The 21,773-nt window shown below is 37.2% G+C and overlaps 1 protein-coding gene across 2 annotated transcripts in view; it reads right to left on the reverse strand.

Annotated features, from left to right (window-relative positions):
- usp7 (ubiquitin specific peptidase 7 (herpes virus-associated)) overlaps positions 1 to 21,773 on the reverse strand; it is a 115,265-nt gene that overhangs the window by 22,436 nt on the left and 71,056 nt on the right. For both annotated transcript variants that reach the window (XM_028814377.2, XM_028814376.2), the window contains exons 2-3: positions 8,168 to 8,272; positions 1,601 to 1,799 (exon numbers count right to left, since the gene is read on the reverse strand). In XM_028814377.2, the coding sequence (XP_028670210.1) occupies positions 1,601 to 1,799; positions 8,168 to 8,210 (242 nt within the window). In that variant the 5' untranslated portion in view covers positions 8,211 to 8,272. The remainder of the gene's footprint in view (positions 1 to 1,600; positions 1,800 to 8,167; positions 8,273 to 21,773) is intronic.

The raw sequence follows: 21,773 nt of genomic DNA on the forward strand, positions 1-21,773 counted from the left end.
TAGGTTTCCAAACAGTCCCAAACTCCTTAATTTTCTATGTAAGGAACTAAAAAAAAAAAATGCAGCAATGGGCTTTATAAAGATCCTTTCCATTAAACACAAAATTTGTACTGCAATCCACTTTTCACCTCTCAGGTTGCCATCAATCTGCTTGTTGACTAAGACTGAACTGAGGTGATTACATAAAAATCAGTAGCAGTGCACGGAAAATTGACATTTTTTGCGGAGACAGCCTGCAAGGGTTTAATGGTCTACATACAACCGGATACATTTACAAAACTGGAAGGTTATGTTTTCTGTTTATCAAACACAAATTATTGTTCAAGCATGGATGAAACAAATTGTGATAATATTGAGATAGTTATAAATTTTAAACTCAGATTGGATTATTTGTGAAGCATGTCCTGCACACTGTCTTTCAACAAGAGCATCATTTTGAGCATTCAGTTCGTTTTCATATTACTTTATTGACACAGCCAACCCACTATCGGAAACTAGTACCTGGGTAAAAAAAAAAAAAAAAAGACGAGTTGTAATCCTGTTGAGAATGTTAATGTAAAAGGATCTTAATTTTCTGCTTCAGTAGATCCTTGGACTTGACAATAACGGATCTGAACACTCATGGATGAATCTGTCACAAATGTACACAAAAAATAAATAAGTTTTTGAACACAAGTTGTTGAAGTCTGCAGCCACTGCAAGTCATTCAGTGAGTTAGTGGTCACCGCCAGAACGTATCCTTCTACACACTTTGTTCTCACTCTTCGTCTTCTCAACTGTCTTTGCTTGTCCGCCTTTTCAACTGATGGATCAGCAGCTTTCTGTGCTAATTTCATTTGTTTTTCTTATTCAACTTAGCAAGAACAGTCTCTAAAAAATTCAGTTTCTCGTTTTGGTTTATGAATATTAATGTGAAATTAGGCATTAACAGATTAAAAACCCATTGATGACTCTCAAATTTACCTTCTTAATTCCATAGCTACATGAATGCACTATACTATCTATCTATCTATCTATCTATCTACTAAATTATGCATTTTTTTAAAATCATGTCGTCAACCACATCACCAGCTCAACTGCTGTTTCAAAAAGTGAAAAATTGCCAGATTTGATTAATTAGGAAAGTAGACATTAATGTTATTCATTATGTCCATGTAAAGCTTATCAATTGGAAAGTTTCCAGTAAGGCCAGTGTTTTATACAAAATACGCTTAACTTTTTACATCAGCATATTTTGTGTTTATATAATAAGTGTGGCTCTACTCAGTTTAAATAAAAATCAATTTCCCATCAAATAGAAAACATTTTTTAGAAGGACAAATTACAAAAAACCATTCAGGAGAGTTTTCAACCATGTGGATATAGTTAAACATTTTCTTGCATATTATCTTTCAATATATAAAGAATTTGAATATTTTTGAAATATCATTGGTTAGCAAAAAAAACTTGATTATTGTAGTGGCAATGTATTTCAGCTGAATTAATGAAAAATTTTTAATTAACACCTCACACACATCTCAAAAACCCAACACTAAGCTCAAGATATGACTTTTTACTATACCCAATCAACTTCAGCTCAAATGGAAGTAGTACAACTTACGTTGAATCAGACTCCGCATTGCATTGAAGGAAAAATCCAACACTCTTTTGATGAGGCCTGTCAGGATAAAAGCGCGGCATCACCATAATCTTCCAAGGAAGGTTCCTCACAAAGCATGGTGGGCTTAGGACAGACTCACTGAGCCTACTGAAACGCTCAACTATGAATCGAAACGTAGCTTCTGATCTCCAACTTGTATCTGTGGGATTGATAACAAGTAATTGTAAGAAAGAGAAGGGAGAGACCAATAGAACTTTCAAACCCAGGCACCTTATTATTCACTACTAAAATTTATTTACTTTCTACAATCACTTTGGCAGTTTTGATCTATGGTAGATCAGCACATACTGAAACATTAACATTCAACCAACACAGAATGGATGTTAATGGAGACTTAAATTAGAGCATACCAAAGCCCAAAAAAGAATCGGTAAATCTCAAGATAGAACAAATTATTTAATACCACTGGGGAAAAAAGCTATTATCTGGCCAGCCTATAAACCAAGTAGATCACATTAAATAACAGATTCACATTAGGTGCAAATGTAAGCTTTCTTGTACAAAATGAATATTGTGCAACTGAATCTGAGCTTTAGAAACACAGGAAAACTGCTTTAAATCAAAGGAAACGATGCAACTTATTTTCAAGATGTTAGTTTCTTTTTCACATTTTTTAATAACTAGGCCTGGGAAAGATAATGAATTAATTGTTGTGATTATTATGACCTGTTTAATGCATTTAAAAATATTGTTCAGCTGGCAAGGAGGCAAACACATAACTCTGTGCTTTGCTCAGAGTGGCATTTTCATGTGTTTTTAACATTATGAAACAATAATACAAATAAGTGTGTACCTAAAGAATTACATACACATCCAGTACCATAATTTAATGAAATATTTTCATTTAATGGTTTAACATTTCATATTATGTGGTTCACAATGATAAACCCACTTGTCAGTATGCAGCACTGGTGTTCATTTTCTTAATGTATTACACACTGACATAGGTGTAGGGGAGTGGGAGGAAAGAGTGGGGGAGGAGGGTTTACGGCAGTCCTGGTGCAATACTACTGAAAAGCTGCGAAGATAAAAAATTACGCTCTCTTGTTTTTTTCCTCATTTCACATAAGAAGACATGAATCAAAGTCATTTCACATAAGTGTTAAATAAGTTATCTTTGAGTGGCACTAAAACTAAAACAAGTCTCTAGTACCTCTGTATTTGACTCACCAGTCTGCCAGCCAACTTACAGTGCTGGCTGCCCTAATATAATGAAAAAATTCCACGAAATAGAAATGTAATGATTATCCTTACCCATTTCAAGCTTGCAGGAACTTTGCTAATTAATGCAAAGAGTACAATATAACAATCCAAGTAATAAACTGTCAGTTTTAAAGTGAGACAGCAACTACAGAGGCCTTTTTCAGCGTGCCACGAGGAAAGGTGTAGGGACGGCAGTGTTTTCAAACTGTTTTTCAGTGTTGGCACACTTTCTGTAACCCAAAAAAATCCCAATCCACGATTCTACCAACCACAACAGTTCTAAATCTATACATGAGCTACACTGTCCAAAGGGGTGGGACAGGAGCAACAAAAAAAGCAGCTCAGAAATTGATGTTTGCAGACACAGCACATGGCAAGCACTTTGGATGCATTTTCCAGCTGCTTTGTCATTTTGCCTGTGCATATTGGTGGTCAGTCCTCTCTCTCTCCATCACTTCACTGAACCATGGTATTACGTAACTTGAATGCCCATTGCCCCTCTGCTCTGTGAGAGGCGCTGGTGAACATGCACCCAGGCAGATGGACTTCTGACATGTCTCCTGGCTGCAATAGTGTTCTCCAAGTGTTGTGTCTGCAAAACAGAGATTACAGAGCTGCTTTTATGTCTACTTCTCCAGGTAGTCCAGACCTCCTCAGACAGGTCTCGACCAACTGAGGAGTGCGTCTCTCTCCAGTCAGTACCCTGGGGAACCAGAGAGTTAGTTCCATGGCGCACCAGCTGAAAAATACTTGTGTAGAGATAATCATCAAGTCGATGATGGTGAGGAACAACTGAGGATAGTATTTATGGAGTTTTAACACAAGTTTTAATGTATGCCCATTTAACAGATGCTTATCCTTTCAATTAAATCAGTCTTCAGCAGTGCATTCAAAGCCAACAGTCATTTCTATCGTTTTTTTTTTTACTTTGACAAGCCTATGTATCATATGCTATGCTAATTTGAAAATTAATACATTGGCCTCATTTTCTTATTGCTTTCTTTTCAACTTGCCTTTTAGGAAGGCATTCAAATTTTAGGTTGTACTTCCTCAAGTACTTATTTTGTTGAAAGTTCAGGTTTAAAGTCATTGTTAAAGTTTAAACCATTTTTTGTTTTTTAAAATTCCTTTGTGTTGATTCTATATTAAATTTGTGATTCAGTGTACATTTAATTCATGATTTATGTATTCATTTCATAATGTTTTAATGTTAGATAGTTAGTTTTAGGTGTATAAATAAAAAATGCATCTCTTTATTGCATTAACATTACAAATGGTATAAGCATGCAAATTATAACACAAGGTCAGGAAATAAAATGCTGGTCATAAAAACAAAGTTTAGCCTTGTTCCCACAAGTAAATAATTCATATATACATACATATATCTTCTTATAAAATACGCTACTGTGGCTGTTCGTTCGTCTGTTCAAGATTTTAAATCGCATGTAGCTCGCAAACCGTTTGACCTATTGACCTGAAATTTGGTACACAAATACTACATGACGTCTACTATCCGCTTTCGGGGTGATGATTGACCTTCAAGGTCAAAGGTCAACCCAGGAAGGTCAAGGTCAAAAATGAAATAACCTGTAGCCTGAAATTTGATACACATATACTATGCTGAAACTCTGCACTACAGCTTTATATTATTCCTCTTTTTATTTTTATTTTATTTTATTTTAGAATCAACTCTCAGCACCAGGCACAGCTGTTTTCATCCCTACCAACTTCGTTGTCACTTCCCCTACCTCTTAAATCATTGTACACATATATGGTCAATGAAGGTCAAGGGTAAACTGAGTATAGTCAAGTCAAGTGTATTCACTGCAGTGCCGTTACTGTCTAGTATTTAATAAATACTATATACATAGGCACACACACACATACAGTGCATCCGGAAAGTATTCACAGCGCATTACTTTTTCGACATTTTGTTATGTTACAGCCTTATTCCATAATGGATTAAATTCATTTTTTTCCTCAGAATTCTACACACAACACCCCACAATGACAACGTGAAAAAAGTTTACTTGAGATTTTTGCAAATGTATTAAAAATAAAAAAATTGAGAAAGCACTCCTCTATCAACTCCAATAAAAGGACATTAAGAACTGGCTTTCTAAAAGACTGCCTTGCAATTTTATTATTTTGGCAGTCATTGTTTTACTGTAATGCTGCTGCTCCAAAAAGTAGGTATTAGAAACTGATTTTATTTTTTTTTTTTCCATGTTCAAGTTAAACTGCTTCACAACTTTTTTGAAGAGGAATTGAGTTATCTGTTCATTTCTGCATACCTGTTTAATCATGAAGCTGCACTAAGTACAACTGTGGTGCTTATTTGTTGTGACTGTGAATGTTAAAGTTGAGCTATTACACCACTTGTGACTATATTACTCATTTGGAGTGTACTCGTTTTACTACTAGAATGCTGCACTAAGTGGGACTGATATGAGCTATTTACAAAGACATCTTTTAGTTTGTTTACTTGGATATTTTTGTTAAAGCACAAATGAAAAGCAGTGATGCAGCAAATGGAACTGAGATAAGAGCCATATAAAATAGTTTAGTTTGTTATTTTGAGAGGATAAAGAAAAAAAAAACAGCTTTGATACAAGCAATGTTTTTCTTAATGCATTTCATAGCCATTTTTGATTGTCAAGCATATACATTGGATTGCTTTTAATAACTTAAATGTACTTGAAGTGTGCACTGTAAAACTTAATTATCCAGGAAAATACAAGTACCGGGTTAAGACATGATATCAGCAGATACTCTATATGAAATGACTTATTGGGATCAAATGCAAGAAACCTTGTGCGGGACATCCATAGTAATAACTAGTGTTGATCAGCAAAATTTGTAAAAGCGTTTTTCACAGCAAATCCAGTGAGTGGCAGTTCCTTGGGCGAAAAAACCTTGTTGATGCCAGCGGTTAGAGGAAAATGGCCAGACTGGTTTGAGCCGATAGAAAGGCAACAATAACTCAAATAACCTCTCATTACAGCTGAGGTATGCAGAAGAGCATCTCTGAAAGCACAACACATCGAACCTTCAACAGGGTTACAGCAGCAGGACACCACACAGGGTGTCGTAGCTGTCAGCTAAGAACAGGGAACTAAGACTACTACACTCAGCAAAATTGCACAATAGAAGATTGACAAAATGTTGCCTGGTCTGACGAGTCTCAATTTCTGCTGCCATATTTGGATGACAGGGTCAGAATTGGGCATCAATAACATGAAAGCACGGATCCATCCTGCCTTATCAGTGGTTCAGGCTGGTGGTGTAATGGTGTTGGGGATATTTTCTTGACTGACTTTGGGCCCCTTAGTACCAACTCAGCATTGCTTAAATGCCACAGCATACCCAAGGATTCCTGCTGACCATGGCCATCCCTTTTTTGCCATCCCCGCAGTTGTGTCCAAATGGACCAAAATCTCCGAGGAATGTTTCCAGCACCTTGTAGAATCAAAGCCATGAATAACTAGGGCAGCTCAGAAGGCAAAAGGAGGTCCAACCCGAGACACTAGCAAAGTATACCTAATAAAGAGGCCGTGTACAACACTGATCACTGTGCTATGGAAGTGCAGTATCACATGGCTGATTTACCATACATAGTTCACTATGTGCCGAAGATACAAACCAAAACAAATGTTAAGAGTCCTCACCCTCCCAGACAAAAAAAGCAAGTGCAACCCTATACAATAATAAGGAACATTTTACAAGGTGTTTCCATCTTATTCATGTAGAAAAAAGTGGAAAGCATTTGCATAGAGACTGGAAACAAAAAAGATGTTCCACTGAGCCAAGAGCTGTAACTTTATACAATGTATAAGTCAGTCTCATGCTGCCAGCTTCGTAGCATGGCAAATGTGAGCCCTGTGACCCCAGCACACAAATAACACTCAACAAAACTAACTCTGCACTATCTGCTGAAACTCCATTAAAACAGGCAGGTAGGGTTGTCTGCTGCCGGTTCTACTGCATGTTCACAGCCTCACCATGTAACACATCTGTCATTTGATGGTTGATGCAGGGAATGTTTAAAACTGGCCATTGACCTGGCATCACTTTTTTTTCCTGTCTTTTCTCTTTCGGAATAAGCTTGCTCCTGCCACTGACCAGAAGCTGCTCAATCTAGGCTATCTGTTCTTTCAAAGTGAAGAAGGGAGCTAATGCAAGATGACTGACAACATCACTGCTTGCTTGCTGTGTTTGCGTGTGCTGAAGTGACAGCACCCATTCGAATAAATGTGGAGACTGTTCCTGTTTTCATTGCAAGTCAGTGACCTGCCCATCACAGCCCAAAGACAGGAACTCCATAGAAAAGGCATTTATTATTTTTTTCTTTTTTTACTTATGGCTAATTTGTGGCCGTGGATGTATTTTGTTTGTGATTATCTTGGGTCATGGTGGCGCAGTGGTCAACACTACAGTCTCAGTTCTCAATTAGATCACATTTATGACCACCAATAGCCAATCCAGCATAGTTGTCTGATGTATCCCCAGCCTTCAAGGACAATTAAATATCCATTACATCATCATAAGCCACTCAAAACTAGTTCAGTTCCTTCTTCCACATTGACTTTAAAGCATTTTGTGGAGTTTGGTGAAGTTTCCAAACATTTCCACAAGCCTGGCAAACTCACTTCAAAGCAAATTCGGCAGGGTTCGCTCATCAGAATCAATAACATGAGCTAACATTATTTCAATTATAGACAGATTATGGAAAAACTTCAACCATGTATATATCTATAGTACTTAAAAGTAGCAAAAAGCATAAAATGACGTGTCATATTACATGTTATATGGATAATAAGTTCAAACCAGCAAATAAACGCAGGTGTTTAAAGATATTCTGAAAGATAACCTACATTGCCATGCAAAAGATCGGACAGCTATAATGGGAGTGAGCTTTGCTGTTGAGCAAAGAAAATATTATCAGTGTCAGCAAATAGAAAATGGTAATGCATGGTAATACTTATAACCACATTACTTTGCAAATAAAAACGGACAAAACTTGAGCAATTCCACTGAATTTAAGAATGCTTATGTAACACCATTGGAGTTTGTTGCTTTTCACAAGAATTAAGCATCTTTCAGTTAGCTAGGAATAAGGCTGCATATTTGTAAGAGGTTTTTAAAAATTCCTGATTGTTTAATTATCATTTCTGTTTATAAAATGTGTATAAGTGAAATCATAAATGACTAACATTCAGAGGACTGATATTTGAGTAGAGAATTTTCTCAACATAGGAATAAACAAAGAGCATTCAGATGTAGTTAAGAATAATTCATGCGTACCGTCTTCCATATCTTCTTCAGTGTTGTTATGCTCATCAGCCATGGCTACATTCCCATTAATAACTGGATTAGGAGTTATTCTTGGAGGGTCATCTGTGTCACCCGCTGAAGGAAACAAGAACAAACAAGAATTCACGTTACGTTTGGCAATACCTCTATGAATATCTTCAGCAAATGTTTTGAAAATATTAGTTTATTAAAGTTTACTATACATATTTTAACATATTCCTGGAAAGTACAATGCTACCATCTAGAGGTGGGCGGTATGACCAAAATTCTATATCACGGTATTTTCTAAATTATCCCGGTTTCACGGTATTCGACGGCATGAGTGGATGTTAACCACATTTTCCACTGGAATTACTGGCTAAGAATAACCTATTCCACTTTCAAGAGTATTGTACATTGTACAAAAAAACATTTCAATGTGCACACAAGTATTAATACAGGTTTGCATTGCCCCATAAAGTGATAGTTTTCAAGGGGGGGCACTAATGGAGAAGGTATCACATTGCATGACAGATGCAGTCAAAATATAGAACCTTTTTATTGAACAAATTTTGCAAAAACTTAAACTATAATTTTGACAACATATTTTCAACCATACAAAGAGGCATTTAGACTTAGTAAAATATCCAGAAGTGCTTGTCAAAAATTGTATTGCACCGAATATGTCTTAGAAAAGGAATAGTAAATATTTTTTGTAAACCAACTACACTTTCTGTTAATGTTAACAATCTCTGTCCACTGACACGTTAAAGTGACTTTTTAAACAACTTTATCATCATTAAACTGCATAATATTTAAACTAATAAATAATAACAATAAAATAAATAATAGTATTATTACTGATAGTTGCACTATTATGTTCAGTGTAGAGAACTTTATCGCAGGTGTGACGAGGCTCCAAAAAACTGGAAGTATGAAGGGGTATCGCACAGGTTTAACTTAAATATTGTATAAATGTTGGGTTTGTGATCTGGTGGTTGGATACACGAACACAGAATTCAATGCATGTTCTTCTGAGCGGGCTTTCTTTATTGCACACGTGCTGTCTCTATCTGACGTACTAAAACCCCAGTTCCTATCCGTCCTTTTTCTTTCTCCACATAACCAATCACCACACGATAAACGTCTTTGTGAAATTAAAACTAGTTATAAACTTAGCCCATGGAGTGTTCAGAACTTTAAATATATCTTCGTTATACATGTTTAATTATGCCATCCATTCAGAGTTGCGCCCATCTCTGAACGAGTCGCCAGCACATCAAAGGATGAATATAAGCAAAACATACACTAGCAAGGTCAATATAGCACAACAAAACCCCACATCCTACATGACTTTGAAAGGAAACTGAAGCGCGGAGTAAACCCACCAGAAAAACATGCAAATGCAAGGCAGGCACGCCGCCGTGCCCCCATATGATTAATGCATGCTTTAATGCATTTCACCATGAAAATTATATTAAGTATTTACTTTAGCATTCTAAATGTTCAGAGAGAAGGAAGATCATGAAGTGAATGTATTCTGTGCGGGGTTCGCTGCCGGCGCCTCCTCTTAGTGCAAGAAGTAGTCAGTTTAAGAATCACTTAACACAAAGCATTTAATGTGCTATATAACTTATGACGGGGTTTGAAAACATGTCGTCACACTATTACACAGTACCCAGGTACATTACACTGTATTGAAAACAAATAAAACAAGTACAACTTGGCTTGCAGTATTATCCAGTAGTATAGAAACAGTATTTACACATCTGACCTTTTAAAACTAAACTATCTCCAGGCTCTCTGTCGCGGTATAAGAAAAATCCATATCATAAAAAAATATAAAACGGTTTTCGGTATGAACCGGTGTACCGCCCAGCACTACTACCATCCACACTAAAATTATATAAAAATAATGGAACAGGTTAAAGGGAATAAGTCTTGGTTCACATTATCATTACTAAATTAGCAGTCTCTATTATATAGTGCTATAATTAAACTAGGAATCTCTCTATTATAAAAAAAAAATCATGGAGAGAAACAGTAGGGCGTTGAGACGTGATCTTCATGTTAAGATCACGGAAGACAGTTAAAAGACCCGCGAGGACCTTAAACATGAGACATTGTGCCAAGAGACTGACCCAGGACCGCCTCACGATGACGTAGAACATGAGATTCTTGCAAGACACGCCCTACGTACGATCAATATCAAATAAGACAACGGGGCAGCAAAACATTCAGTTGTGTGAAGGATTTGAGCACACACAGATCCAGGGTCTCAGTGCATATAAAGTGTATAATGACAACACAGTAATCCTTCGCTATATCGTGCTTCGACTTTCACGGCTTCACTCTATCGCGGATTTTATATGTAAGCATATTTAAATATATATCGCAGATTTTTTGCTGGTTCGCGGATTTCTGCAGACAATGGGTCTTTTAATTTCTGGTACATGCTTCCTCAGTTGGTTTGCCCAGTTGATTTCATACAAGGGACGCTATTGGCAGATGGCTGAGAAGCTACCCAACCAGAGTGTGTATTACGTATTAAATAAAACTCCTCAAATATATTGTGAGCACGGGGGCTCTTCGCACCCCTAGAGGATACGGCCGCTCCTCAAAAAACGCTGAAAGATTACCTTCACAATTCTCTCTTCTTTGCTGGGCTTACATATGGCTGCTTTATCAAGCGATATGCTTCCTGCACGGTGCTTCGCATACTTAAAAGTTCAAACAGCACGTATTGATTTTTACTTTTCTCTCTCTTGCTCTGACATTCTCTGCTCCTGATGGAGGGGATGTGAGCAGGGGGGCTGTTCGCACACATAGACGATACGGACGCTCGTCTAAAAATGTTGAAAGATTACCTTCACGTTGCTCCCTTCTGTGCAGCTGCTTCGTGAAGTGACATGCTGCACGGTGCTTCGCATACTTAAAAGCTCGAAGGGCATGTATTGATTTTTGATTGTTTTTATCCGTCTCTCTCTGACATTCTCTGCTCCTGACAGAGGGGGTGTGAGCTGCTGCCTTCCTTGCAACTGCTTTGTGCAGCGGTGCTTCGCATACTTAAAAGCCAAACAGCCCTATTGATTTGTTTTGCTTTTCTCTCTCTCTCTGACATTCTATGCTCCTGACACGCACTCCTTTGAAGAGGAAGATACGTTTGCATTCTTTTAATTGTGAGACGGAACTGTCATCTCTGTCTTGTCATGGAGCACAGTTTAAACTTTTGAAAAAGAGACAAATGTTTGTTTGCAGTGTTTGAATAAAGTTCCTGTCTCTCTACAACCTCCTGTATTTCTGTGCAAATCTGTGACCCAAGCATGACAATATAAAAATAACCATGGTTTCTACTTCGTGGATTTTCACCTTTCGCGGAGGGGGTTCTGGAATGCAACCCCCGCGATCGAGGAGGGATTACTGTACGTTATAAATGAAACGTCAACGACTAAGCAAAGAGGAAAGCTGCGTGGAGAAAAGAGACTCAAAAGCGTTCAAGAGAAAAAAAGAGCAAAAAAGAAAAATTAATCTAGGTGCAAATTCAGAAAATAAGGCAAGTAATTATCAGCTCACAACAAGTGGAACTGAAACAAAGAACGTCCAATCGGGCTCAGAATTAAAAGACAGAGTAAAAGACAAAGTAGAACTTCATAAACACGTTCACAAACATTGGCGCTATACACATGCAGAGCAGATTATGAAAGCAGTGGAATTCAAAAGGCTCAAAAAACACGTTTGTGCGATACAAATGTGGAGAAAGTTAAAGAATACGAAAGTAGGAAAATTAGAAAGTATAATAAAAAAGAAAGTAAAGATCACAGTAGCACAAACAAACAGAAATTATTACTCGAAAAAGGGAAAATAATCACCACGGACCAGGGGTCATTGGGGAGGAAAAAAAAAAAGCGGTACAAAGTGAGGTCAGAAATAAAAGTAGAAAACAAAGTAAAACATCATAAACAGGTTACAAAACAAAGGGGCCAAACACATGTAGAGCAGGTTACAGATAATGAAAACTGGAATTCAAAAGACTGAAAAAAAAAAAAATGTAGGCGCGAAACACATGCAAAGCAAGATACAGAATATGAAAGCAGAAAAAAACGAGTGTCAAAAAAAGAAAGTAAACATCGCATTAGTACAAAAAAAAAAAAATTATTACTCGGAGAAATAACTAAAAGGTGAATAGAGATCGAATATATGGACGCAGGTGACATGTCAGAAGTATGTAAATATTGTAAGGCTCTGAAGTTTAAGTCAGAGAATTTCAAAAACATGTTTTACCTCCCATGCATTTATTGGTTACTTTGCAAAAAAAATTACTGCTGATGATGTAGATCGCTTTGTCTGTGCTGAAATTCCAAACAGAGAAACCTATCCTGAATTATGGTACAAAGTCATTAAACACATCTCACGGACCTCATTTAAAAGATTCAGCAAATTGGGACTCGAAAGATTCCAAATATTGTTTTTACATAAGTTCTGAAATAAAAGTGAAACTAATGAAATAGCGACAATTCAAAGAAAAAAAAAATCTTATAAGTGTGTATCCGGAAAACCAAACACGGGGGTTGGCGACCGAAGCCCCCTAGTTTCTTAAAATATCAAGATTAACATACAACATAGTATCACCTGACAATGTAACAATTGTGGTCAGTAGTTTAAAAATGAAATATAAAGCTGACATTAGGATGAAAATTCTTTGCTTGCTAAACATGCACATTATTTTACATTATTAACCTGAGTATGTAGATTTTTACAACAGTTTTCAATAACCACGATACTGTAGATATTAAGCAAATGACAACAACATGTATTATGGTACACTTGTGATAATTTATTGTGATGGAAACATAAAGCAATAATGTCCCAAGGAACAATACACATCCTTCTCATTTTTGAGCACCTTATAATAATCAATATCAGTGGTCTAAACCGCATAATTTGTGCTCTATGGTACATTGTATTATTATGGGTATATCAAAATAAGATTTTTTTTTTTCCACTTATACATATTTACACAACATGAAGGTTAAAACAAAAATGATTAACTGATAATTTCATCGAAAACCGCAAGAAAGAACATAATATTTGAAAAAACCTGCTAACCCAGTTCAGGGTTTTAGGGAGTAAATGGCTACCCTAGAAACATCACCTGAAGGACAAGAACCAGCTCATCACAGGGCCTATTTATACACAGCTGGCCAGTTTAGATTCACAAATTATCCTGTCCTGAAATTTAGGAAGAAAATGGGAGTGCCCAAAAAATACACAAAACAACAACCGGTAACACTATGGAAATCCTGGATACCTCATTCATAAGGTAGGAACACTAACCAATGTACCATAAGGCTGCCTAAAGCTACAAAAGAAACACAATCTCACATATTGCCAAGTAATCATGTTTTTCTTTTTCCATATCCAGGATCAATGCCGTAGAGGTGTCTCTCTTTTCCAAAACCCTCTATTTACAGCAATCTCCTTATTACATCTAAACAAATACCTATCCTACACTATCATATCCTTCCACCTAGATTATTGCTGTCCCACCTCAGAAAACCTGGGTTGGATGTTCTTGACATTCCTGTTTGGTTCAGGTTTTTTGATAAATCTTGTGAAGCCGATACAGAATAGGAAGGGTTTGAAGCTGATGATGCTATGGGATGTTTGGCATACTTGTCCAAATTTTTGGCTTTTAAATGAGATGTGTGGTACATAACAGGTTGGCAGCTGTTCATAACTGGACTTTTGTCATTCATTGCAATTTATCAGTATGCAGCAGCAGCAAAACGTCTCTTTGACTGGGTGCAGAACTGAACTCTGCAGTCAAGGTTGGGAGTATGTGCTGATAGAGCATCGCCGCACACAACACTACACAAACCACGTGGATTGGGACCAGAGTGCAGCAGGCTGACACCTCAGCACCACACTGGGTGGAAAAACACTGATCTAGTATCTCTTTTCCTTATATGTTGGAAAAATTAAGATTAAAAGTTTTGTAATTATAAAAGATTGATGTGTATTAAATATTACATTACTGGATAAAGATATCTTGCATAAATCATAATTTTCACAACAGACAGAATACAAAACAAAAGTTCAGAAAATACACAATCAAGTTTTTAAATTTCTATTGCCAGCATTAATCAAATATAAAGCAAGAAAATGCACTATAGTTCCAATATTGTTCTTTACATTTATGTTGATGAGCTTTAAATGTAAAACTCAATAACATCAATAACAGAATATTTAAATGAACTGACCAATGAGATGCAAGATGAGAAAACACATCCATTGTACAACAAGTCACATTTTTAAAATAAATAGGCCAAACATATGCAGGAAATTGGTGGCGCAAACAAAGAGCAAAACATCACCAGCATAAAGAGGTCATGAAAGGAGAAATTAAATTTTCAGAGTGAAGGATGATGGTTAAGAGTTCAAGAGATTAAAATGTACAGAGACCCCTTACCCAGCACCTTCACAATATATGAAATGCTCAATATATATTTAAGTCTGTAGGGATTACAGCAACAGCGAAAGAGTATAAAGTTTTAATTATATTAAAGCTCTCTCAAAAGTTCATCAAGTTCATAATTTGCCAGATAAATATCAAGTTTATACAGTCAAAATCTTTCTCTTGACTGACTAAAGGAATTACTGGTAGACAGAGAAAAGGGGCTACATTAAAATATGTAGTAAACATCTAATATTATCCTATGCATGGTGTGATCCAATAAAACCAGACTGATTAGAAAGGATTATCTTAAAAAATAATTTGCTGCAATCATGTAGTTGATTTTTACAGCAGTTTTGTATCAGAATTCATCAATGACATTAAGGTGATAATTAGAAAAATATGTGGGCTCACTATTGTAAAGGAGTGTGATCACAGCAGAATAGTTTGCATGGTTCAAACTGGAAGAAGAGATAGCATTCATTATTTGTAGATATGATGGACCAGCTGCTTCCAAAGGGCAGAGAATAGCTTTGGGGCAAATCATCTATCCTTGTAGTCTTCATAGGAGACAGCTAAAAGAGTCTCTTGATTTGATATGACAACACTTTTATTGACTACAGCAGAACACCATTAATTGTTAACCTGGGGAAGGAAGTTTATCTAAAAAGGAATTGAGCTCTATGAGAGGAAAGTTCAGAATATAACTCTAAATGATGATTATTAATTAGTAGAAGTTTGTTAGTAAAGATGCCCATTCTGTTGTAAAGGATGCTTCACAGCTACTTAACTTTCATGCTTACAATGTACTAGGTTTTGCACAGGAGACAGAATATCAAGCCCTGGTGCAGTGATTCTCAAATTTTGTCTTTTTCTAAGAGTAGGGATTTGAATTCAGACCTTGCATCAAGTATCACTAATTCAAACTCTGGGTTCAACACAAGAACATGTACTGTGAGGCAGGATTGCAGCTCCTATTTTTTGCCTGCGTTAACAGGTTAGATCTTTTTTTTTTTTTTTTTTTAATGTACTTTATTAATGTATATCCAATTGTAAAATCACATACTGCTCCTTTAATAGGCATACACACATACATATGATCCTCAAAAGAATCTGAATTTATAGTTGTGAACTCCTCTAACTCTTTTAGGGCGGATGTCGACTTTTGTCGACAGGAGGGGTTGAAGGCGAATGTCGACAAAAGTCGACATCCAGGGATAGGGGGCGACAATCAGCTGTTAATGGCGACAAATCTCACTGTCACGTCACAGGCATTCCCTCTGTGCTTGGAGGAATGCTAAACTCGTTGACTCGGCAAATAAACCTTGCGTGTGCGTGAGTTGCGAAATGTAAACAGGCAAGATGGCACCGACATGTGAAAAGGCAGTGAAGCAAGTGCAGAAAAGAAAACACTTGCATTATGCGCATTTGCGCATTATCGCGGAGTCGGACTCTTGATTTTTCAGAATCGGACTTTATTGGCAGTGATCAGGAGATCGAGCAAGAGAGTTAGAAGCAGGCATCAGCTGATCAGACACCAGCCGATGCCGCGCCAGCGGATCTGCTGCCAGTTGCGTGTCTTCGCGCAGCCGATGCATCTATGGCAAGGTTCGCATGGGATAAATACACAGACATTGATCCGTTGAGAGCCGATCTGGCTACCGGAGTTTACAAGACGGCATGGCTTGCTGTTGGACACGACAGATCACCAGCTGCTGTACTTCAGGCTGCTCTCTCCTGATGCTGCTTTTCAGCTACTGTCAGACGAGACAAACAGGTAGGCAGAGATTTTTTTTGAATCGCGGGCTGCGTTTGCATCGCATTCTCGTTTTTCAAAGTGGAAACCCACAATGAAAGACGAGATGAATCGCGCTGTGGCATTACAAATAGAGATGAGACAGAATTGGTGATATAACTTCAGGGAGCATTGGTCCAAACGTGTTTTGTCCCCTGGTGGCTTAGGTACGTGCTGCTGCAAAGTTTTATTCACTTCTGTAATAAACAGAAGCAAATCCCATGGGGTGAGCCAGGATATAATGCCATACATAAAGTTCATAAAGTTTCAGAAGATGAAAAGAGGTGACAATACGGTTTTCATGCTGGCAGAAAACTTGGTGGCAGTGGCATGGCATGATGGCAAATGGGTGACTTGTCTCTCTACAGTACACACTAACAATATATGTTAGAAAGTGCAGCAACAGACAATTGAAAAATAGGCACCAAAGCAACACGTATTGTAAGGAGTGCAATGTGGCAATGACTGAAATTGGCTGCTTTGAGCGAGATCAGACTTTGCTGTGTAAAATGTATGTGATATGTATGTGAAATCATAGAGTATGCAGGCTCATACAACATGCAAGACAGTAACATTTGTCAAAAGTAAATATTTTTTGTTGATTTGATATGTTAAACAATTGCTTTGTGTTCTTTTTTAAAAAATGTTAGTTTTTGGAAAAATATTCAGCCCTGGGAGAAAAGAAACAAAAAAAAAATTAGCCCTAAAAGAGCTAATGCAAAGGCGTTCTGCAGAACTGTAGACTCTAATTGCCAGTAGACAACATGTAAAGAAAGACACTGCACGGCAGTGACCAGAGAATAACAACTGTTTCAAATAAACATGGTAAGTGATTGAGAAATAAAAATGATGGAATGATGATGAGAAAAGAAAGAATGAGAACAGCCTAAAGGACTCATTCTGCCTAAAAAATAAAGAATATACCAAAATCAGATTACACACATTTTCATAGTGAGTGGGCTGACCTCTTTGGTCAGTTAAGTTTTAATTTAGGTGTAGCAATCTCTCCGCACAATGCTACAATTTAATTGCAATGTGTGTAGGGAGTGGAGTGGAGAGAGAGGACCTCAGTTTTTATTCATATCGTTCCGACTTAATAATGAAGATTTCAGCCTGCAGGTCTAATATTACAGATTGATATTCAGGAGGTTCATATTTTTGGTATTTGGTACACTATTATTTCCTGAGGGGAAGTTGTCTTTTTACCATGACCTTCGATGTACATTAGAAAATCCTTTATCATCTACCACAGGGCTCACAAAATTTCAAAATCCCTGGTAGCCCTTCGGGCAGGCACTCTTCAGTTTTTGGTAGCCCAAAATAAATTTAAGTAGCCCGAATAAAAAAAAGATTATTTTTAATGTATAATATTGTAAAGGAAACAAAACATCAATCAAAAAATTGTTAAAACACAAATTACAACAACTGTATAAAAATTACAATCATCAACTCAAATATTTGGTTCTAATTGAACAGAAATTTCTATAAACTTGTAAGAACTGTGTAGAACATGAATCAGTCAGTCATGAACCATGAATCAGTCAGGCTTTCTTTTTGCCTCATAGTTTGATTTGTCATAACTTTTCCGCTTTGTGGTAGGCTTTTCTTTGGCTGTCCCTTCTTCACCCTGACCTGTCTTGTTTGGCTCAGCAGAACTAAAATACCTGTGTAAATCCATCTATTTTTACACACACACACACATAACGGTCAGCGATTTTTAAAATTCTCTGCGCAATCAACCTCTATCACATGATTATTAAGCTTGCTGCGGGAGATTTCACTTGTCACGTTTGAATAGTAAGCTAATGAGTGATAAGACGATGTCAGAGGAATTGGTGAGCAATTAATCCGTCACTGACCAATCAGTACTGCCGCTCTCTATACACAGTTCGCGCGATCGCAAAGTGAAAGTAAAAAAACAAGCGCAAATTCAAACGAGATTTCAATATTTCACATATTGACAGTGGCTCATCGATGCCCGAAAATGACAATTACCCAGCTACATTTGCGAAAGAATGCAAAAGCATTGACATATATTTTTCCTTCCTATGATAGCCCGACGGGCAGGGCTGAGATAGATTTTGGTAGCCCGACTGGAAGACACAATAGCCCCAGGACGTCGGGCTAGCGATTTTGCGAGCCCTGTACCAGTATGAGGAACCTGACTTGGTGCCATCTATGGGAGGCTTAGAGTACAACTAAGGTGATTATAAGGCTTCTGAATGGCTTCTCAATACTGAAAGGGACATTTTGCAGTATGGTCAAGTACAGGAAATTTTCCTGCAAGCTAATCATTGAAGGTTGCAATGATGGAGTTTAAAAAGCATGGGGTAGCCAGAGAAAATGCACTACACCACTGTGTTGGTTAACGCATCACATGATCTCCACACTACCTTGATTTACTTAACACCATGAACAAGCTCTATTTATTTTCCAATTGATGTCGTTTTCCATAAGTATTTTAGATTTTCTTGAGAACTGGACATACTTGTGTTTCCAGTAAAGCTGTACTGACATTTAATTTCTGTGATCAGTTTTATCAATGTATTTTACAAAAGTCCAAATATCAAACTAAATGAAGAAAGGAAGATAAGAAATCCTATTAAAAATTATTTGCATACTCAAACTTATTGCAAACTAGCATGTCCAGTTTACCCTGGTATACATTAAACCAAGGACTGCCATCTATTTGAAATATGCAAAAAACATTCTTAGATAAATACGGAGATGGGCTAGAATTACCAATGACTTTATAATGGCAAGCCATTAGTAACACACACAAGACTGAAACTAAAATAAAGGTTTTAAAAAGCATTGCCCTTCAATATACAAATATACTTTGACTAAACTTTCCCTGGTGAACATGGTAATAACATGACAAGCTAGATAGAGAAGGCCACTTTTAAGGACTTCCGAGAAACTCCCTGGACAGATGAGCGATACAATTCCTCCAGCACGTCCTGGATCAGCTTTTTGATCTTCTTCCAATGAATTGTGCCTCCTGCACCATTGTGGGAGGCTTCAAGGACATTCCAACTAAACACCCGAAATACCACAAATGGACAAAAAAATTAAAAAAAAGTTGGAAATTATGTTCAACTAAAGAATATTACTAAAAAAGTAATTTAGGCTATTAAGGAAATAATCAAAACTTAAAACGTCATATGCAGTGCACTTACTTTGTTCTCACTGGCAAGTACAGCACCTTACTCACTGAGGCCGCCCATTCCAAGAAATGTACAGGAACAGCACATCTGTAAGGATAAAAAGCTTTCTGCCACTCACTTTGTAAAAACCCAGCCAGACACAGCACTTTCATGTCAGGCACTGCAAAAATCAGTATTGATGAAGAAAGCAGGCTGATCTGTGATTCAATAGTCTCTTCCTGAGACAAAGTCGCATCCAATTCATTGAAGGCTAGCTGTTTCAAGTTCAGTGGGTTATAGACAGTGATGCACAAACAACCGGTCTTGGATCAAAACTGGTTAATTTTTGTTTGCTAGTGCAGAATCAGCAATTAGCTGGTAACTGGCTAATCAAGCTGCCGTTTTTTATGATGTAGAGATATGTTAAGTTGAGGACATGAGCAGTCCCAACTGAAAACAGTGAGGGAGGAAACTGCTGTTTAAAACATTTCCAAAGTGTCTGAAAGTGACAGGACTGCTTATCTGTAAAGTTTGTAAAGAAAATGTTGTAGTGGATTTAAAGCAAATATGTTTGGTATGACTTATTTTATTAGACACTTGCAGGTGGGTATATCACTCAACTGGGCACTGACTTTCAACAATGTAATGAAATCAGTAATAGCCCTGTTTAAAACGAAGCAAAAGTATGACTGGGAGAGCAAACAGTCAAAGTGTATTACATTCTGCTCTTTCTATCCATCAATTCAACCAACTACCTAACAAAAATATATGAAATAAAAAATACAAATTTTTATTAAGTGCCAAAAATCAAAACTTGAATTTGCAGGTACCAAGCACTTGGCTGAATCCACGCGAATGAAGTGATACACAAGCATACCCTGCTTTAGCCAACCTGAGGGATAACAGCTTACCTACAACCATTGCAAGAAAAAGAAAAGATTCCTGGAACAATAATTCTAACTAAAGCACCTGCAATTGTCAGGCTTTGATTTTCAACCCATGAAAATTCTTAGCCCTGAACCTCCACAGATCCTGACAGTAAACTTTGATCACAACTCCCAGCTGCTACAGTCTCCGATTTAGTACCTGGACTTGAGCCTGCTCACAGAGAGCCGGGATACAGTGTGGCATGTGGGTTGCCTCTGACTTGCGCAGTAAGGTGGAGTTGGGCGTTAGCAATGAGGTTATATAGGGACAAAGCAGCTAGGAGCATGTGACACCACTGAAGACCTGAGCTACAGTGCAGAAACAGCAGTGAAGAAGCCAAATGACACTTTTTAGAGTCACTCTCTGGCAATCAGTGAAAACAGGCTAATTCCACTTCTCCATCTCTCAAAGCGTACCAGATTGCTACAGTATTATTGAGCGCCCTCCAAAGCGTCAACATTGGGAGTGTTAACAGTGTATATGTGTGAGAAAGAGAATAAATGCACATTTTCTCAATTTATAATTATATTTTCTGCATGTACTTCCATTTTAAATATTGTGTAGCTATCTTTCGGGTTATTAAACTAAACCAACCTCCAAGTGTTGAAACAAAGAAAATGTTATATTACTGCTAACATGTACTATGTAGTTAAGCATACCCATGATGGTGTTAGTACTGAACATGTACAGACATTTTTCAAAAATCTGCAGAGGGTCATGGAACCAACCCACCACAGATACGGAGGACAAACTGCAGTAATAAAAAAATTAAGTTCAGCATTTTAGACAACTAAGCATTTTCTATAGTAGAATGTCTGGGTTCCCATAATTTAATTTAGGACTTGGATACACGATTTGCCCTGCCAAGAAAACCAGTTCTTTTCAGACATAGTTGCACCTTATCTCAAGCCAGCCTAAGAGGTTAATACAACTTCTACAAGTTTTAGAAGTGACATCTGCAGCTTGATTATGAGCCGTGTCGTTTTATAGCTTAACAGTTCAATGGATTGACTCTGAGTTTCACTTAAAGTGTTCTGCAGCTGAATGTTAACAGTCTTCAGAACTGGTGATGATCATCTTGGCATTATATAAAAACACAGCAGATGTTACAAAGCACAAACATACATACATTATTTTAATTCATGAAAGGACTGAGAGAAATATTTTCATTCATGAGAGGACTTCTCACAATGCATGTTCCAACTGTATTTTTTTGGGGGGGGGGGGGGGGGAGATGTATATATCTATGAAAGCTACAAAAAATTGCTCGTACAATGAATGGAAACTTCTGAACAA

Source organism: Erpetoichthys calabaricus, chromosome 11 (assembly GCF_900747795.2).
Source record: "Erpetoichthys calabaricus chromosome 11, fErpCal1.3, whole genome shotgun sequence".
NCBI lineage: Eukaryota > Metazoa > Chordata > Cladistia > Polypteriformes > Polypteridae > Erpetoichthys > Erpetoichthys calabaricus.